This window comes from Pipistrellus hanaki (genome assembly GCF_964339955.1).
Source record: "Pipistrellus hanaki genome assembly, chromosome: X".
NCBI classification, from domain to species: Eukaryota; Metazoa; Chordata; class Mammalia; order Chiroptera; family Vespertilionidae; genus Pipistrellus; species Pipistrellus hanaki.
This window is the reverse complement of record NC_140524.1, coordinates 42,564,247-42,578,128: the sequence shown is the minus strand read 5'-3', so window position 1 is coordinate 42,578,128 and position 13,882 is coordinate 42,564,247. Positions and strand designations below refer to the sequence as shown.

The window sequence follows — 13,882 nt, the reverse complement described above, 5'->3', positions numbered from 1 at the left end:
CTTCTGATCTAACACAAACCCGAGGGTTCATTGGAGACAGCTGGTGGCCACTGTGGGAGTCAAAAAGGAGGCCTGGAATACTCATTCCTTGATCCAAATTCAATACTTTAAACTCTAATATAATGAAATTCTGTATAAGTTTTAATTTCAAGATGTGGTTCTAATCTTATTTTTTCAGAATCCGAATCTAAGGCCCAGAGAGGTAGAAGGATGACCTATGGTAATCCAGTTTGTGAGTATCTGAGCAAGGATTAAATTTTCTGACTCTTGAGTTAGTGATATTGGGAGGCAAGGCATTTTTATTATATGTTTTAGAGATGGAATGCACCTTAAAAATTGGCTTCCATGCTTTTCAAAGGGGACTCAGTCATAATAAGGATGTGTGTGTGTGTGTGTGTGTGTGTGTGTGTGTGTGTGTGTGTGTGTCTGCAGCCAAGAACTGGGTCTTAAAGAAAGAACTATAATTCAATGGGTATCAAAGTTCAGGTTTAGTCTGTATATATGGAAGTAAGGTGATGGTGGAATAAATATAGGTGGTGCTATCCTAGAAGACTAAAGGACAATTATTATTCATTTGTGGGGATATTTGCGGGGCACTGAGGACCACCACCCTTAGTGTATTTGTTCCTTTTGAGTACTTTAGTCTGTACTGAACTATTGGTTCCTGTTGTTGTAGACCATGTGGGGTGACTAGTTTTCACTCTAATAAAGGATCTCCTTTAAGCCCAGCTTATCCCATAATGCTTTTGTATTTCCTCAGTGATCTGAAATGTTTCAAGAAGCCTGGGAACCAGCTCATTTGGGTTTTACCTCATAGGAGTTGGCTCAGCCTATGTGATGCTCAGAATAAGTTCATCTCAGGCTGGTGTGCTCTGTGGTTAAGTGGGCCAGATTGCCCATTTATAATTCCTTATTGCAAATCTAAAGTCAGCAGGTGTCATGTCTTGCTTCATAAATTTTCTTTTTTTGTAGGATGACTCCAGCTTCTTGGCAAATGTTTCCTTTGAGTTAAGTGTTTTTCAGTTAAGGGGCATTCACTCAGCTTAGCAGAGCTGATTTATCCTTTCACTATATGGTGAAGAAGTGTTTAGCTCTTTGGAAACCTTACCAGTGAAGCTGGACAGGTTATGTGATTAGTTAATATTGGGCATCTATAGGTACATTTCCATATCCCCAATAGTTAATCATTTTACTGATCACGTATTCTAAATTTTTAAGAAAAACACACCAATTTCTATACTGATAATTTATTGTCTCTCCAGTGTATAAATACCACTTCCAAAGGAAGAAAAGTATTTTTTAGGCAAACAGTGTTATTTATTCAGCAGAGTGCCAGAATGACATGGATTTTATCCAGGGACATTAACCAGAGATTCAAACATTTCCTCACCAGCTTTTTCTTGTATAAGGAAGTTGAAAGTATGTGTTAAGTGATCACCACAAGTATAAGGCATACTCTTAGGCTTCTTAAAAAATGTTTCACGACTGCATTCCACATTCATGCACTATATAACTAACTCCCAAAATCTTAAAATTTATGCAATATGCATATTATGAGCATAAAAATAAAGCAAGTTGTTGGAGATTTGGGGGACAGCCATATTCCCATTCTAAAACTTAATGTGAAATTTAATGCCAAAAAGCATGAGTGACTAGAGAATATTGGATCCTTAATCATCAGCCTTTCCTCATATTTGAGAAATTCAACTCAGGGTAAAGGAGGATGGCCATTCCATTATCTAATGAGCACCAAATTTGAACTCAAAGCCTGTGACCTAATGTGAAGGGCTATATATGAAACTATATTTTTCCGGATAATTTAGGCTATATAGTGTGCAGGAAAATTATCAATGTGATTTGTGTGTGTATAAATGCCATCTGAATTGGTAGGGGGACATAAATTAAAAAGCTGGATTTATACCAGCTTGAATGATCATCCTGGTGATGGAAGTGATGAGGGAGACAGAGACAATTAAAGGTCTATGTCTCGTGCAGTGAATTTTCTAGTGTTCTGTTATCTGTCATATGAAGAACAGATGATGAATTGTTAATATTTAGCTTTGAGAAGAGAGAACTCAATGGGTTAGGGAGAGATCACTTCATAGTGGGAGCACTGTTATGGAAAAGGAACAGCCTTGTCCTGTTTTATGCCACAGGGAAGAAGGATTACTAATGAATATGTCACAGGAAGAAAATATTAGAGAAATGTAAAGTTAGTACTTTTTAATGAAGTGACAAGGGTTGAGAGAAGCTTTTGGAGATAGTGTATTCAATGAAAATTTTTTTTTATCTCTGTCCTATACAAGCATCGGTGGGCCATCTTCTTGAAAAATATATTTTAGACAACATTTAAGCACTTATGAATGGATGGGTGGCTGAAAGCTATTTTACTTTCAGAGTTTAAGAAGCTATGGAATTATTTGCAAATTGCTCCATTCTCCAACTTCTTTGCTTAGGCAACACTGCTTACAAACTATTAAAGTAATGTTTATATGGTACTTTCCCACATGGATGGGATCATCATCAGCACTTTCCCCCTAAACTCTTTATGTCCCCAGTACTAAAGCTTAGTGTAGCCAAAATTATTAAGAGGAATGGCAGACATTCCAAATTACCTTGACATAGGCCACAATCTTCAAGGAAATAGTTGCCAGGTAGAGTGAGTTCATTGCAAAATCCATCAGGTTCCACCAGTCATGGATGTATTCAGTAAATCCACCATCCCACATTTCTTTAATCTCCCCCCAAATGAAACCTGAAGAATGGAAGCAAAAGGTTCATTTCTTTATAGGGTCAGAATAGTCATCCTAGTCATCATAGTAGGATTCCCGCATATAACAAAACATGAAATAAGTGAATCAATTGGGGTTAGTGGAGTGAAGCCACTAGAGATAGTAATAATTTACTTATTTTTCTTTTCTTTCTTACCTTCCAGTATTGAATTTACTAAACCAGATAGGCTTTACCTGGATATGCACATATGTTATACTTTTCTGGCTACTACTCACTTTTAGCATTGTTATTATAGTTACTGGGATGCTGTTATAATTTTGGGTGCCAGATTCTATCCATTTTAGAGTGGGAGTAGTTTCACCAATAAATTAATTAGGTCAATATTTTCCCATAATCCTTAGTTTCCAATGTGTGCTAGTGGGAAAATTTCTTAATGAGTTTAAGCTGACCATGGACCAAAATGCTCGATGTTGGTGATAAAGCTAGGCAGTGGAGCCCCAAATAATTTAGAATCCTCTTTTCTCTTTTATCTTCTCATTGTGTGATGGCTTCATGGAATTCTGCTTGATTGTACTGATGCCTTGGAATGTGGAACACAGTAAAGTATACGGCTGTAGTCCAAGGCAGTGGTTCTCAGGCTTTAAAGTGCATGCAAGTAACCTGGGGATGATGTAAAAATGCAGGTTCTGAGTCTAAAGATCAGGGTGGGACTTGATATTCTGTTTGTCCAACAAACTACCAGGACCACAATTTGAATATGCAGGACCACAACCTGCATTTTTACATCATCCCCAGGTTACTTGCATGCATTTTAAAGCCTGAGAACCACTGCCTTGGACTACAGGATGGCAGTGTATTAGAGGGTCCAGTGCAATCTAATTTTGCCTGCTGTAGACCCTCTAATACACTGCCATCCTTTAATAGACCCTCTACAGCAGGCTTTTTACTAGAACACAGTGTAGCTTCGGGTACAGAACATGTACACTGTGTTTTAGTAAAAAGCCTGCTCAGATTGGCCAGAGTCAGAGAGGTGGTCTATTAAAAAAAGAACTGGTGTTGCCTCGGAAGTGGGGGGTAGTCTTATACAGCGAATATAGGCCTAAACTATGTTTTAACTGTAAAATTAGGGGGTCGTCTTATACGCCGGAAAATACGGTATGCCACTACACAGACGGAAGGTTCAGAGCTAGTCCAACTGCCTAGTTCAGTAGTTTCTTTAATACAGGACCAGCAGTCAATCTTGCTTTATCTCCTGGTCCCTTTGACTCACCAAGAACCCAAGGCAATATCATCCATTCCACGACAGTTGGGGGAGGCCCCTGCACATGAAGGTCTGTTCTGACGATGTGCTGAGAAGCCAGGAGAAGCATGAAGAGGAAGGTCAGATATGATGCTGTGTGGCAGATAAACTTGATAAAGGGTTTCTTGATGAATAGACCAAGGTTGCTCCTGGGTGAGATCAGATAAGCTATAGACAGCATGGGAAACAGGAACCCAATGGTCATGCAGGTCAGAAGCTTGACTATCCAGTGTTTCCGCCTCCATCCAGGGAAGCCATCATACCACAGAGTGGCAAGCAACTGTTGGCAATTGGGCTGAGCAACAAACTGGGAAAAAGAAGAGAACACTTTAGGCATCAGAGATGACCAGGAGGAAGTCTACATTCATACCTTTCCTAGTTTACAGCCAGTTGCATGGCCAATCCACCAGAGGCCTGATTTACAGGTTCCCATGAATGGATCGAACCTCAGAGATAGCTTTACATGTCAAGTTATGAGACTAGATCTTTCTTTGGATTATTTGTCTCATATATTATACAAAATCACTCTGTTTTATTTGTGCTTTGACTTGCCTCTTTATTCCATCTCTCATCATGTTAGAGAAATGGTTCCTAAAACCTGGCTCTGCATTAGAATTTTAAAAATCCACATTCCCAGGTGATACCACAGGCTAAATAAGCCTCTCTGGTAGAGCCTGGGCAGCCATTTTAAAAAGTTCTCCTGAGAGTTACATGTCCCTTAGCAGAGAACCATGAGGATTTTTTTTTTATTTCAAATTGATTTACATCTACTAATTTCCCTAGCCTATGTAAAGTCATCAACAAATGTGCACTTTGGGCAAACATAAACTGGCAGGGAATCAGCTCATGTCTGTGGCTATGGTTTGGAATGGAAATGAATTCTCTTTTTTATTTTGTCTTTTTCTCCTTTGGTTCTGAGAACCTGTTTGTTGGCTAGCAATGAATTGGGTTGCTACTTTGCCATTTACTTAATACCCTCTCTAATCTAGACATGCAAATGAGGAAGATATATTTTGGGGCCAATATTATAACGTATATATACAACTCAGCTGAAATTTTACTTAAACTCAATCTACAAAGTGTCAGTGATTAATAGTGAAGGAATCATCAGCATTGCAAGTCACCCTCCAGCTGCTCTTTTTCTGGTAAGGAACTCAATAAGGAACTCAACGGTCAGCCATGATTTTAAATATTTGACTACTATGGCTATCCATGGGAAAGGTTAAACAGAGCTGCATTATATATCTTACTTGCCCAGCTTTACTGTTAATATATTTATGGAAGTCATTAACTTCACCAAAATCATTCTTCTCTTTCTTCAACACACAGCTGGACTACACCACCCAGTCTCCCTTGCAATGAGGTGTGGCCACATGACTAAGTTCTTGATAATGGAATGTTTAGAGAAATGATGAATGGCACTTCCAGACCTGCCTGTAAAGGTCTATCATGTGTGCTCCTCCATATTATTTTCCTTTTCTGGCTGATTGTGATGTGGTAACTCAGGAACTCAGGATGATTTAGGAAATTCTGCCATCCTGTGGCCCCCAATGACCATGTGGAGGAGAACTATCTTGCTCACCAATAATACCCGTCTTGGAATGTTGCATGACTGTGTTTGAGCCATTACATATTTAGCCTACCCTAAAGCAGTTCACTATTACAAAACTACCAAAAATAAGTTGTCAAATCTTTTTATGATGTGATCTCAAATTTCTCCAAAGACCCCATTATGTCCTTACATCTCCTTATTACACATTCACACACAAAAAGCCAAAATCATCTGGTCTTTTCTACTGTTCTTCGTATTTCAGCCTATGTCAAAGGCTGGGATGAAAAAAGTACCAGAGAAATTTAAGGAAAAGTAGAAGGGTAAAACAAGATATTTGGATGCAATGGGGAAAAAGCACTGGGATCACACAATCTAGTGACAGAAACAAATGTATAAAAAGACAGTTATAAAACAGTATAGTAAGGGCACTTATATGCATATGAACAAGGCAAAATGAGAGCACGAAGGAGAGACAAATCTGGACTGCTCAGAAAAAGCTTCTTGTAGAAGGCAGTACCTGAGTAGAGCATTAAAGAATGCAAAGAAGTTGGCTAGGCATAGGGGAGGAGAAAGAAAAATACTAAACAGCCAAAGAAAAGGGGATGAAGACTAAAGTCATAGAGTTAAAAAAGATTATGACTTGTACATGGAAGTAAAGCAGTCGGGATACATGCAGTTGAAATGAGAAGAGAAGAGACCTAATAGGCAGGCAGGGGTTACAGATCAACATAATAGTCTTAGGCCATTATAAATAGTCTGACTAATTTTTAGAGCAATGGGGGCCGCAAGTGATGTGTGTGTGTGTGTGTGTGTGTGTGTGTAAAGCAAAAGGTAGATATTAGTATTATACTCATTTTACAGATGATGGGACTGAGCCCAATCTTTTATTCTTGGTAAGTGGTGGAGCCAGGACTGGAGCCCTAGCTTGGCTGACCATAGACCGAACTCTTGCACACTGAATGCTGGCAATCCATGGATGATATGATCTGAGGCCTGAAGAAAGCTGACAGTCTCAGCATTGGCCTTACTACAGTGACTGAAATGCCCATATCACTTATTATTTTGGGTTAAGGCATTATGTTTTTAGGAAGTAGTGATATATGAAGCTGACTACCCTTAGGACTTTAAAGTGAGTATATCGTATTAGCCAGTTATCTAGCTATAAGAGATCTGCCTGCCAGCAAAGCACAGAAGCTAAGGGGCTCTCCTAGGTCTAGGCTCCTGAGTAGCAGATAGGAAAGGCAGGGTTAGTGATGCATAGCTAGGACCATGGGGGGAGGGAGAGGGGCTGCGCGGACCTTGAAGATCCTACCTGTTGGGTTTAGCCCCAGGCCCGATCTTTATGGAACCCATGTTTTTAATCTATCTAAATCTTTTCTTCATAACCCTCCTAGGATCCTCACTCAGTTTTTCCCTCTGCAATGCTTCATTTCTTCAATGTTTCCAGACAAGGACTAAAAATTAAAAATTTTCTCTACTGTTGCATAGGACTTTTGGGAAAGCCATGGCTCTTTTTTCTTTGACATAAAGCTGTGTTTTAAATGGAGTGGCTCAATAGCTCTTTACCCCTCCAAGGGATAATTCTTTTTTTTTTTTTTTTGGAAAAAAATCTTTATTGTTGAAAGTGTTGCATATATTCCCTTTTTCCTCCATTGACCTCTCCCAGCCTGCCTCCACCCCCACCCCACCCTATTGTCTGGGCTCCTGAGTTATGCATATATGCACAAAGGGTAATACTTTTTAAAAATCAATATATTTCATTGATTTTTTACAGAGAGGAAGGGAGAGGGATAGATAGTTAGAAACATCGATGAGAGAGAATCATCCATCAGCTGCCTCCTGCACCCCCCCCACTGGGGATGTGCCTGCAACCAAGGTACATGCCCTTGACCGGAATCAAACCCGGGACCCTTCACTCCGCAGGCCGATGCTCAATCTACTGAGCCAAACCGGTTTCGGCCACAAAAGATATTGATAATTCTTGATAGGAATAATGTAAAGTTCTATTGGAAAGAGCACAATCCTCCCATAGACAACTAGCAAAACTGCTTTGATTTAATCTCAGAGCTTTGACTTCATCATTCAGTGAATTATCTCCCCAGCTCCTCACCAGTCTATTGTATGCAACTTTTGTTCCTACAGCTGTCTAAATAATCACATGGCTTGTACCTGATTCACATACTGAACTCAAGGCAGACAGAATTTGACTTGCTCATTGCCAAGGGAGTGCAAGATCCACATGATTCAATTTAGGCATTTCATTAAGTATTTCTGTATAGCTGCTCTGTGCCCAGTTCTGTGTGGCACATGGGGAAGTGTTTACAAGAGAGACTGACAATTATTCTGGCCTGCAGGAGCTCATTGAGATACCAGCTAAACCCACATAAAACAAGTAACATGACAATGATGTTAGTGCTCAGACACCTCACTAGCAGTACAGATTGTAAAAGTGTCAGGTTTCCAGATGGTTGGCTCTCACAGACTGGTGAAGGCCACTCTCCTCCAAGTAAAAATATTTTGTCCTTAAGGGCATAAAAAAGACATGATCCTTGTATCTCCTATTAAAAGATCAGAATACAATTTAGTCATGCAAACTGGGTTCACTTAATGTTAGGAAGAGCTCATTACTTTGATATGAGGCACCCTAACCTAGGAACTCAGGGCATTCACAGATGGAACAAATCAGTAGGCACTAGAGTCAGCAGGAAAAGCTGCAGAGATCATTAAATCAGTGAACCTCACTTCTTTTGGAAGTCTTTTCTTATCGCCACAGCTAGAAGAGATCCCTCCTGCCTGAGCCCAGACCACTTTGCTACTTCTTTGTTGTACCTTTTAGAGCCTGTCTTGTGTTACACTAACTTACATGTAGAACCCATGACTTGGCCTTCTTACAACAGTAAGCTTCTGAAAGGAAGGAACAATTTTGTATGTTGTATGACATTTTATACCTCAAAGGGCTTTGTGGGAATTACCTGTATTTGTTAAAGTGAGAAATTTCTCCTCTCTGCATCCCTGCTAAAAACTTTAGACATGAATATTAACTTCCCAGCAGCATTTCAAACACATAACTCAAATAGAATCACCCCCAAAAGCCCCCAAAACACACACACACACACACACACACACACACACACACACACACTACACGTGTGTGTGTGTGCGAGCACAGGATTCTCTTTGCATTTTGTGTGCTTTCAAAGTGTGTCTCTAATAGTAGTAATAATAGTCGCAGATTAAATGTACATAGAGCTTCTTATTTTTGGTATTTTAAAAGCACTTTATTTGTATTAACAAACCCAGAAAGTTGTATTGCTATATTTACACCAATTGTACAGATGAGAAACCTGAAGCTCAAAAAGGGTAAATTGTAATAATAACAATAATTATCATTTGTGTGCCTATTATATGTTCATTTCAGAGCAGTGATCTAGGGATAGATTTCCCTGGTTATCGAGTCCCCATTCTCTGAGGAAGCAATGGATAATGAAGGAAAATCCACTAAAAGGAGCAGAGGGTATGGAGGTTGGAGATAGGCCCTTGAGAAGGAAGCTAGGGTGTGAGGCAGAGAAAAAAGCCAGTAGCAGTGAGCTTCCAGTGCTCCATTAGGAACAGACAATGGTCAGAGGAGAAAAATATTTAACTCCCACAATCCACTCTATTTTCTGCCATGGAAGCTGTCAGAAAAAAAATTAGGATAATACAAGTCAGTCCCACATTTACTCACTTAACTGTTAGTTTTCAGATGATTTAAAATTGTTCAGTGTGTACCAAAGTGCAATATGTGAGACTGGAAATAAGATCGTCTTGACATGTTTAGCATTCAGAGATTTGTAAAGTAGTACAGGCCTATTATTCTGGAAAGTAATTAGCAATGGCTTATCTTGTGTTTCCAAAAAGAGATTAGCTGACTTCAAGCTGGGGAATTTACAGCTGTAATCACTTAGTTCATTTGGAGAAAAAGAACATCTGAAATATGAGAATGAATCATGCTCAGGAGAAAAGGTGAGGATCTTGAAGAATAGCTGAGTTCCAGTCTATGGCAGGATCTGAAATGAAGGCCTTTGTTGGTAATTTGAAAGGTTTACTGACCTTCTCAGACCCTTCTTATGCTCTATCAGTGAATGGCTGCACGTTGGAATAGGCCTAAATTTTATTGCATCACATGGCATTTCTTTAAAAGATAAGCTGGGTTGTATATGTGTTGTGTGTATTTAAAAAGCCAGCCAGCAGAAATGACCAGAGATAGAACCGGTTTTGTTGGTTTGTTTTGTAGTTGCCCATCAAGCAGGGCTCTGATGAGGAGAAAATACTCAAAAAGGAAATCTGTGGCAATGCTATATTTCCTGCAGTGGCAGAAATGTTCAAAACTCTTTTCTTTCACCAATGCAATGATCTTGCTGAGCCATACTATCATGAGATGATTTGGCTTTTTACCACTGCAGCAGAAATTTGAGATGAAGAATAGCTGTAGGCAAGTGGTTTAGGGGCAGATTATAATTTTTAAAAATTTCCTTATTGATTAAGGTATCACATATTTGTGCTCATCCCCCATTCCCACCCCAAACCCCTCCCCACACATGCCCCCACCCCCCTGTTGTCCATGACCATTGGTTAGGCTTATATGCATGCTTACAGGTTCTTTGATTGATCTCTCTCCCTTACCCCCACCCTCCCCTACCTTCCCTCTGAGGTTTGACAGTCTGATTGATGCTTCCCTGTCTCTGGGTCTGTTTCCCACCCCCCCCATCAGTTTATGTTGTTCATTATTTCCCCTAGATGAGTGAAATAATGTGACACTAGAAATACACTTGTAAGATCCAAAAATGAGACAAGCAATAATGGTTATGCTGAGAGGCAAATGAATCAGTCTATAGTGAGTTTCTTTCTGGGCCAACAGTTCTTTTGACATGTTGGTGGTATAGCATAGCTGCCTTCCAGATTATAATTTTACATGCACGCTCTGTCTAATGTAATTTGTTATTTATCTACTTAGATTATTAATCCATGGGGATTTTTTTAAAAGGAGATGCTTGCTTACCCAGGGATTACTGAGATATTTTGTAATCACTGGCTGCAGTTTCAATTTGCTAGCAGACTTGGTTCCGAAGATGGGATAATCAATATCAATGCCAACCCAGGTGCAAACTCACAATATAAGTCAGTGGCAATCATACCTCTAATTTCAAACTAGAGCTAACCCTCACTAATTTGAACTAAATAGAGGAAGGTGAGTTTAGATGCTAAAAACTGTTTTAAAACACATATTTAAAAACTAAAATTTTTCATTTGCTAATATACACAGTAGTCGGATTTAACTAAATGTTATAGTTCTGTGTTGGAGGTGATGGATTCTGAAAGCATCTAGTGAGGCTGAGTTACCTCCAATGCAATGCTTCTTTTAGCCATGAGATGGCAGCAGAGGGTGGTAAGAGCTCACTTCTTACTCCAAAGAGGGGCATTCTATTATAGAAGGGAGCACTAACCCATGGATCAAACTAATGATACATGGAACAGAGCAGGTGGGGAAATATGATGAGAGCCAAAGAGACAACTGATTCAGATGGCCTAAGTCCTTTAGAACTGGATGCCCTGGCAGTACCAAGCCCAGTTCTGGGAGGATGCTACAAGTATGCATATCCATAGTCCCTATTCGAAAACCCCTGAGGCCACATGTGTTTTCAACTTCTAAATTTGCCATATTTTAGAACAATAATATATATTCTGAGCCATAGTTTATGTAATACCCCCATTGGAGTATTATGAGGCAGCACTTAGAGTTACCAAATTTAGCAAATAAAACTTTATGAATGCTTAGACGCAATGGGTTAAATCAAGACCATACATCTCCTCACATTAGTTTATCTAAGGGTTTGCCATCATATGAGTTTTGATAGAAAATTTATTATTTTTTTTCTTTTTCTTTTTTCCCCCAGAAATTGGTAGATTTTAGAATTGTGGACCTGTAATTGTTCAATAAATAAAACAATGGAGAGATCTATGGTATGACTTCAGTGTATCTAGTTCTTTAAAAAAAAATAAATCTTTATTGTTCATATTATTACAAATGTTCCTCATTTTTTTCCCTCCATTGCTCCCCTCCATCAGGTTCCCACCCCACCCTCTGCCCTTTCCCCACCCCCCAATGTCTTCATCCATAGGTGCACAGTTTATGTTCAGTCTCTTCTCACACCCCCCACTCACCTTTTCCCTGAGAATCGTCAGTCCACTCCCCTTCCATACCTCTGATTCTATTATATTTACTAGTTAATATTGTTCATCAGATTTTTTAATTCCCTTGGTTTTTAGATTCACTTGTTGATAGTTACTTATTTGTTGTTCATAATTTTTATCTTTATCTTCTTCCACTTCCTAAAGAACCCCCTTCAGCAATTAATATAATTCTGGTTTGGTGGCGATGAACTCCTTTAGCTCTTTTTTATTTGTGAAGCTCTTTATCTGGCCTTTGATTCTGAGTGATAGCTTTGCTGGGTAGAGTATTTTTGGCTGTAGGTTCTTGCTATTTATCACCTTGAATATTTCTTGCCATTCCCGTCTGGCCTGCATGGTTTCTGTTGAGAAATCAGCTGACAATCATATGGGTGCTGCTTTTAATATTCTCTCTTTGTCTTTTGCTCTTGGAATTTTAATTATGATATGTCTTGATGTGGTCCTTTTTGGATTCCTTTTGTTTGGGGTTCTGTGCGCTTCCTGGACTTGTAAGCCTAATTCTTTCACCAGGTGGGGGAAGTTTTCAGTCACTATTTCTTCCAATATGTTTTCGGTATCTTGCTCTCTCTCTTCTTCTGGGACCCTCATAATTCTGATGTTGGTTCACTTGAAGTTGTCCCAGAGGTTTCTTACACTTCTTCAACTTTCTGGATTCTCTTGTCTTCTTGCTTCTGTGGAGGAGTGTCTTCTGGCTCTTTATGTTCCAAATCTTTGACTTGATTCTTGCAATCTTCCATTCTGTTTTTAGGACTCTGTATAATATTTTTTATTTCAGACAATGTATTCTTTATTTCTAGTTGATCCCTTTTTATTTCTAGTTGATCCCTTTTCATATCCTCATAGGTCTCATTTATTTTTTCGACCTTTTCTAGTAAATTCTTGAAAAACTTTATAACCGTGGTTTTGAACTCTATATCCAGTCGCTTGTTGTCCTCCATTTATTTCCTTTGTGATCTGTTTCCTTGTCTTGGCATTTTCACAGCTTTCCTGAGTTGGTAGGGTGGCTTTGTGTGCTAAGGTGTCCTATATGGTTCAGTGGGTCAGCCTTCCAGTTACCTGAGGTGGACACTCTTGGTGCACCCCTTTGTGGACTGTGTGTACAGTCTTATTGTAGTTGTCTTTTTAAAATTTTTTTAAATTAAATTATTATCTGTGTACATATACCATTGTCCTCCCCCCTCATCCCCCCATGAATGTAGTTCTTAGTGACCATGTTCACTTCCTCACTTTTTGGATTACAGGATGTTTTCAGGTACTGCAGATCCTGAAGGATTGGGGTGAATGGGAGATTAAGTCACGTATGCCCAGTAGTTGGTTTGGCTGGAAGTTTCATGACCTGCGGTGAGCTGCCCACTTCCTTTAAAATTTTCTGCATGAAATCAGAAAAAAAGAGGTGGAGGAAGCTTAACCCCTCTCTATAATAAATAACACATTTTGAAAACATATACAGTATATTGAACTCTGACTCTGGTTTGGCCTCTGATTTGTAGTGAGACTTGGGGAAAGACTTTGTGTTTGGGTCTTTATCTGTGCAATGGTGGTTCTGCCACCTACCCTACCTTCTTCATAAGGTTGCCATGATGATCAAATGGATCATTGGTGGAAAAATGCTTTGAAACATTCTAAAAAATGGAAGATGGAATTCCTCACGCATCTTTGTTAGCTTAACTGTGCAATGTAGGCTACAAGCACAAAGCTATTTCTAATAAGGTAAAGTAGTAGCATGGTTTTGTAGTCAGACAGCAAGAGTTGGGAGTTCAAATTTCAGCTCCACAACTTCTTGGCTGGGTGACTTTGGCAAATTGCTTAATCTCTCTAACTCTCAGTTTTCTCATCTGAAAAATGAGGATTATACTAGTAACCGATGATATAGCGTCATTATGAAGACTAAGAGAATTAGTTCAATATTGTAAAGATTAGATGAAGAAGCAATAAATAAATGTTAGCTTTTTTCATCATTATGGCTGTTATAAGATGGAGAATTGCCGAAACCGGTTTGGCTCAGTGGATAGAGCGTCGGCCTGCGGACTGCAAAGTCCCGGGTTCAATTCCGGTCAAGGGCATGTGCC

At 39.3% G+C, this 13,882-nt stretch overlaps 1 protein-coding gene across 1 annotated transcript in view; it reads right to left on the bottom strand.

Annotated features, from left to right (window-relative positions):
* TRPC5 (transient receptor potential cation channel subfamily C member 5) overlaps window positions 1–13,882 on the bottom strand; it is a gene marked incomplete at its 3' end in the record, with an annotated part of 359,287 nt that overhangs the window by 62,499 nt on the left and 282,906 nt on the right. The window contains exons 4-5 of the mRNA XM_084870450.1: window positions 4,004–4,340; window positions 2,616–2,755 (exon numbers count right to left, since the gene is read on the bottom strand). Coding sequence (XP_084726576.1) covers window positions 2,616–2,755; window positions 4,004–4,340 — 477 coding nt within the window. The remainder of the gene's footprint in view (window positions 1–2,615; window positions 2,756–4,003; window positions 4,341–13,882) is intronic.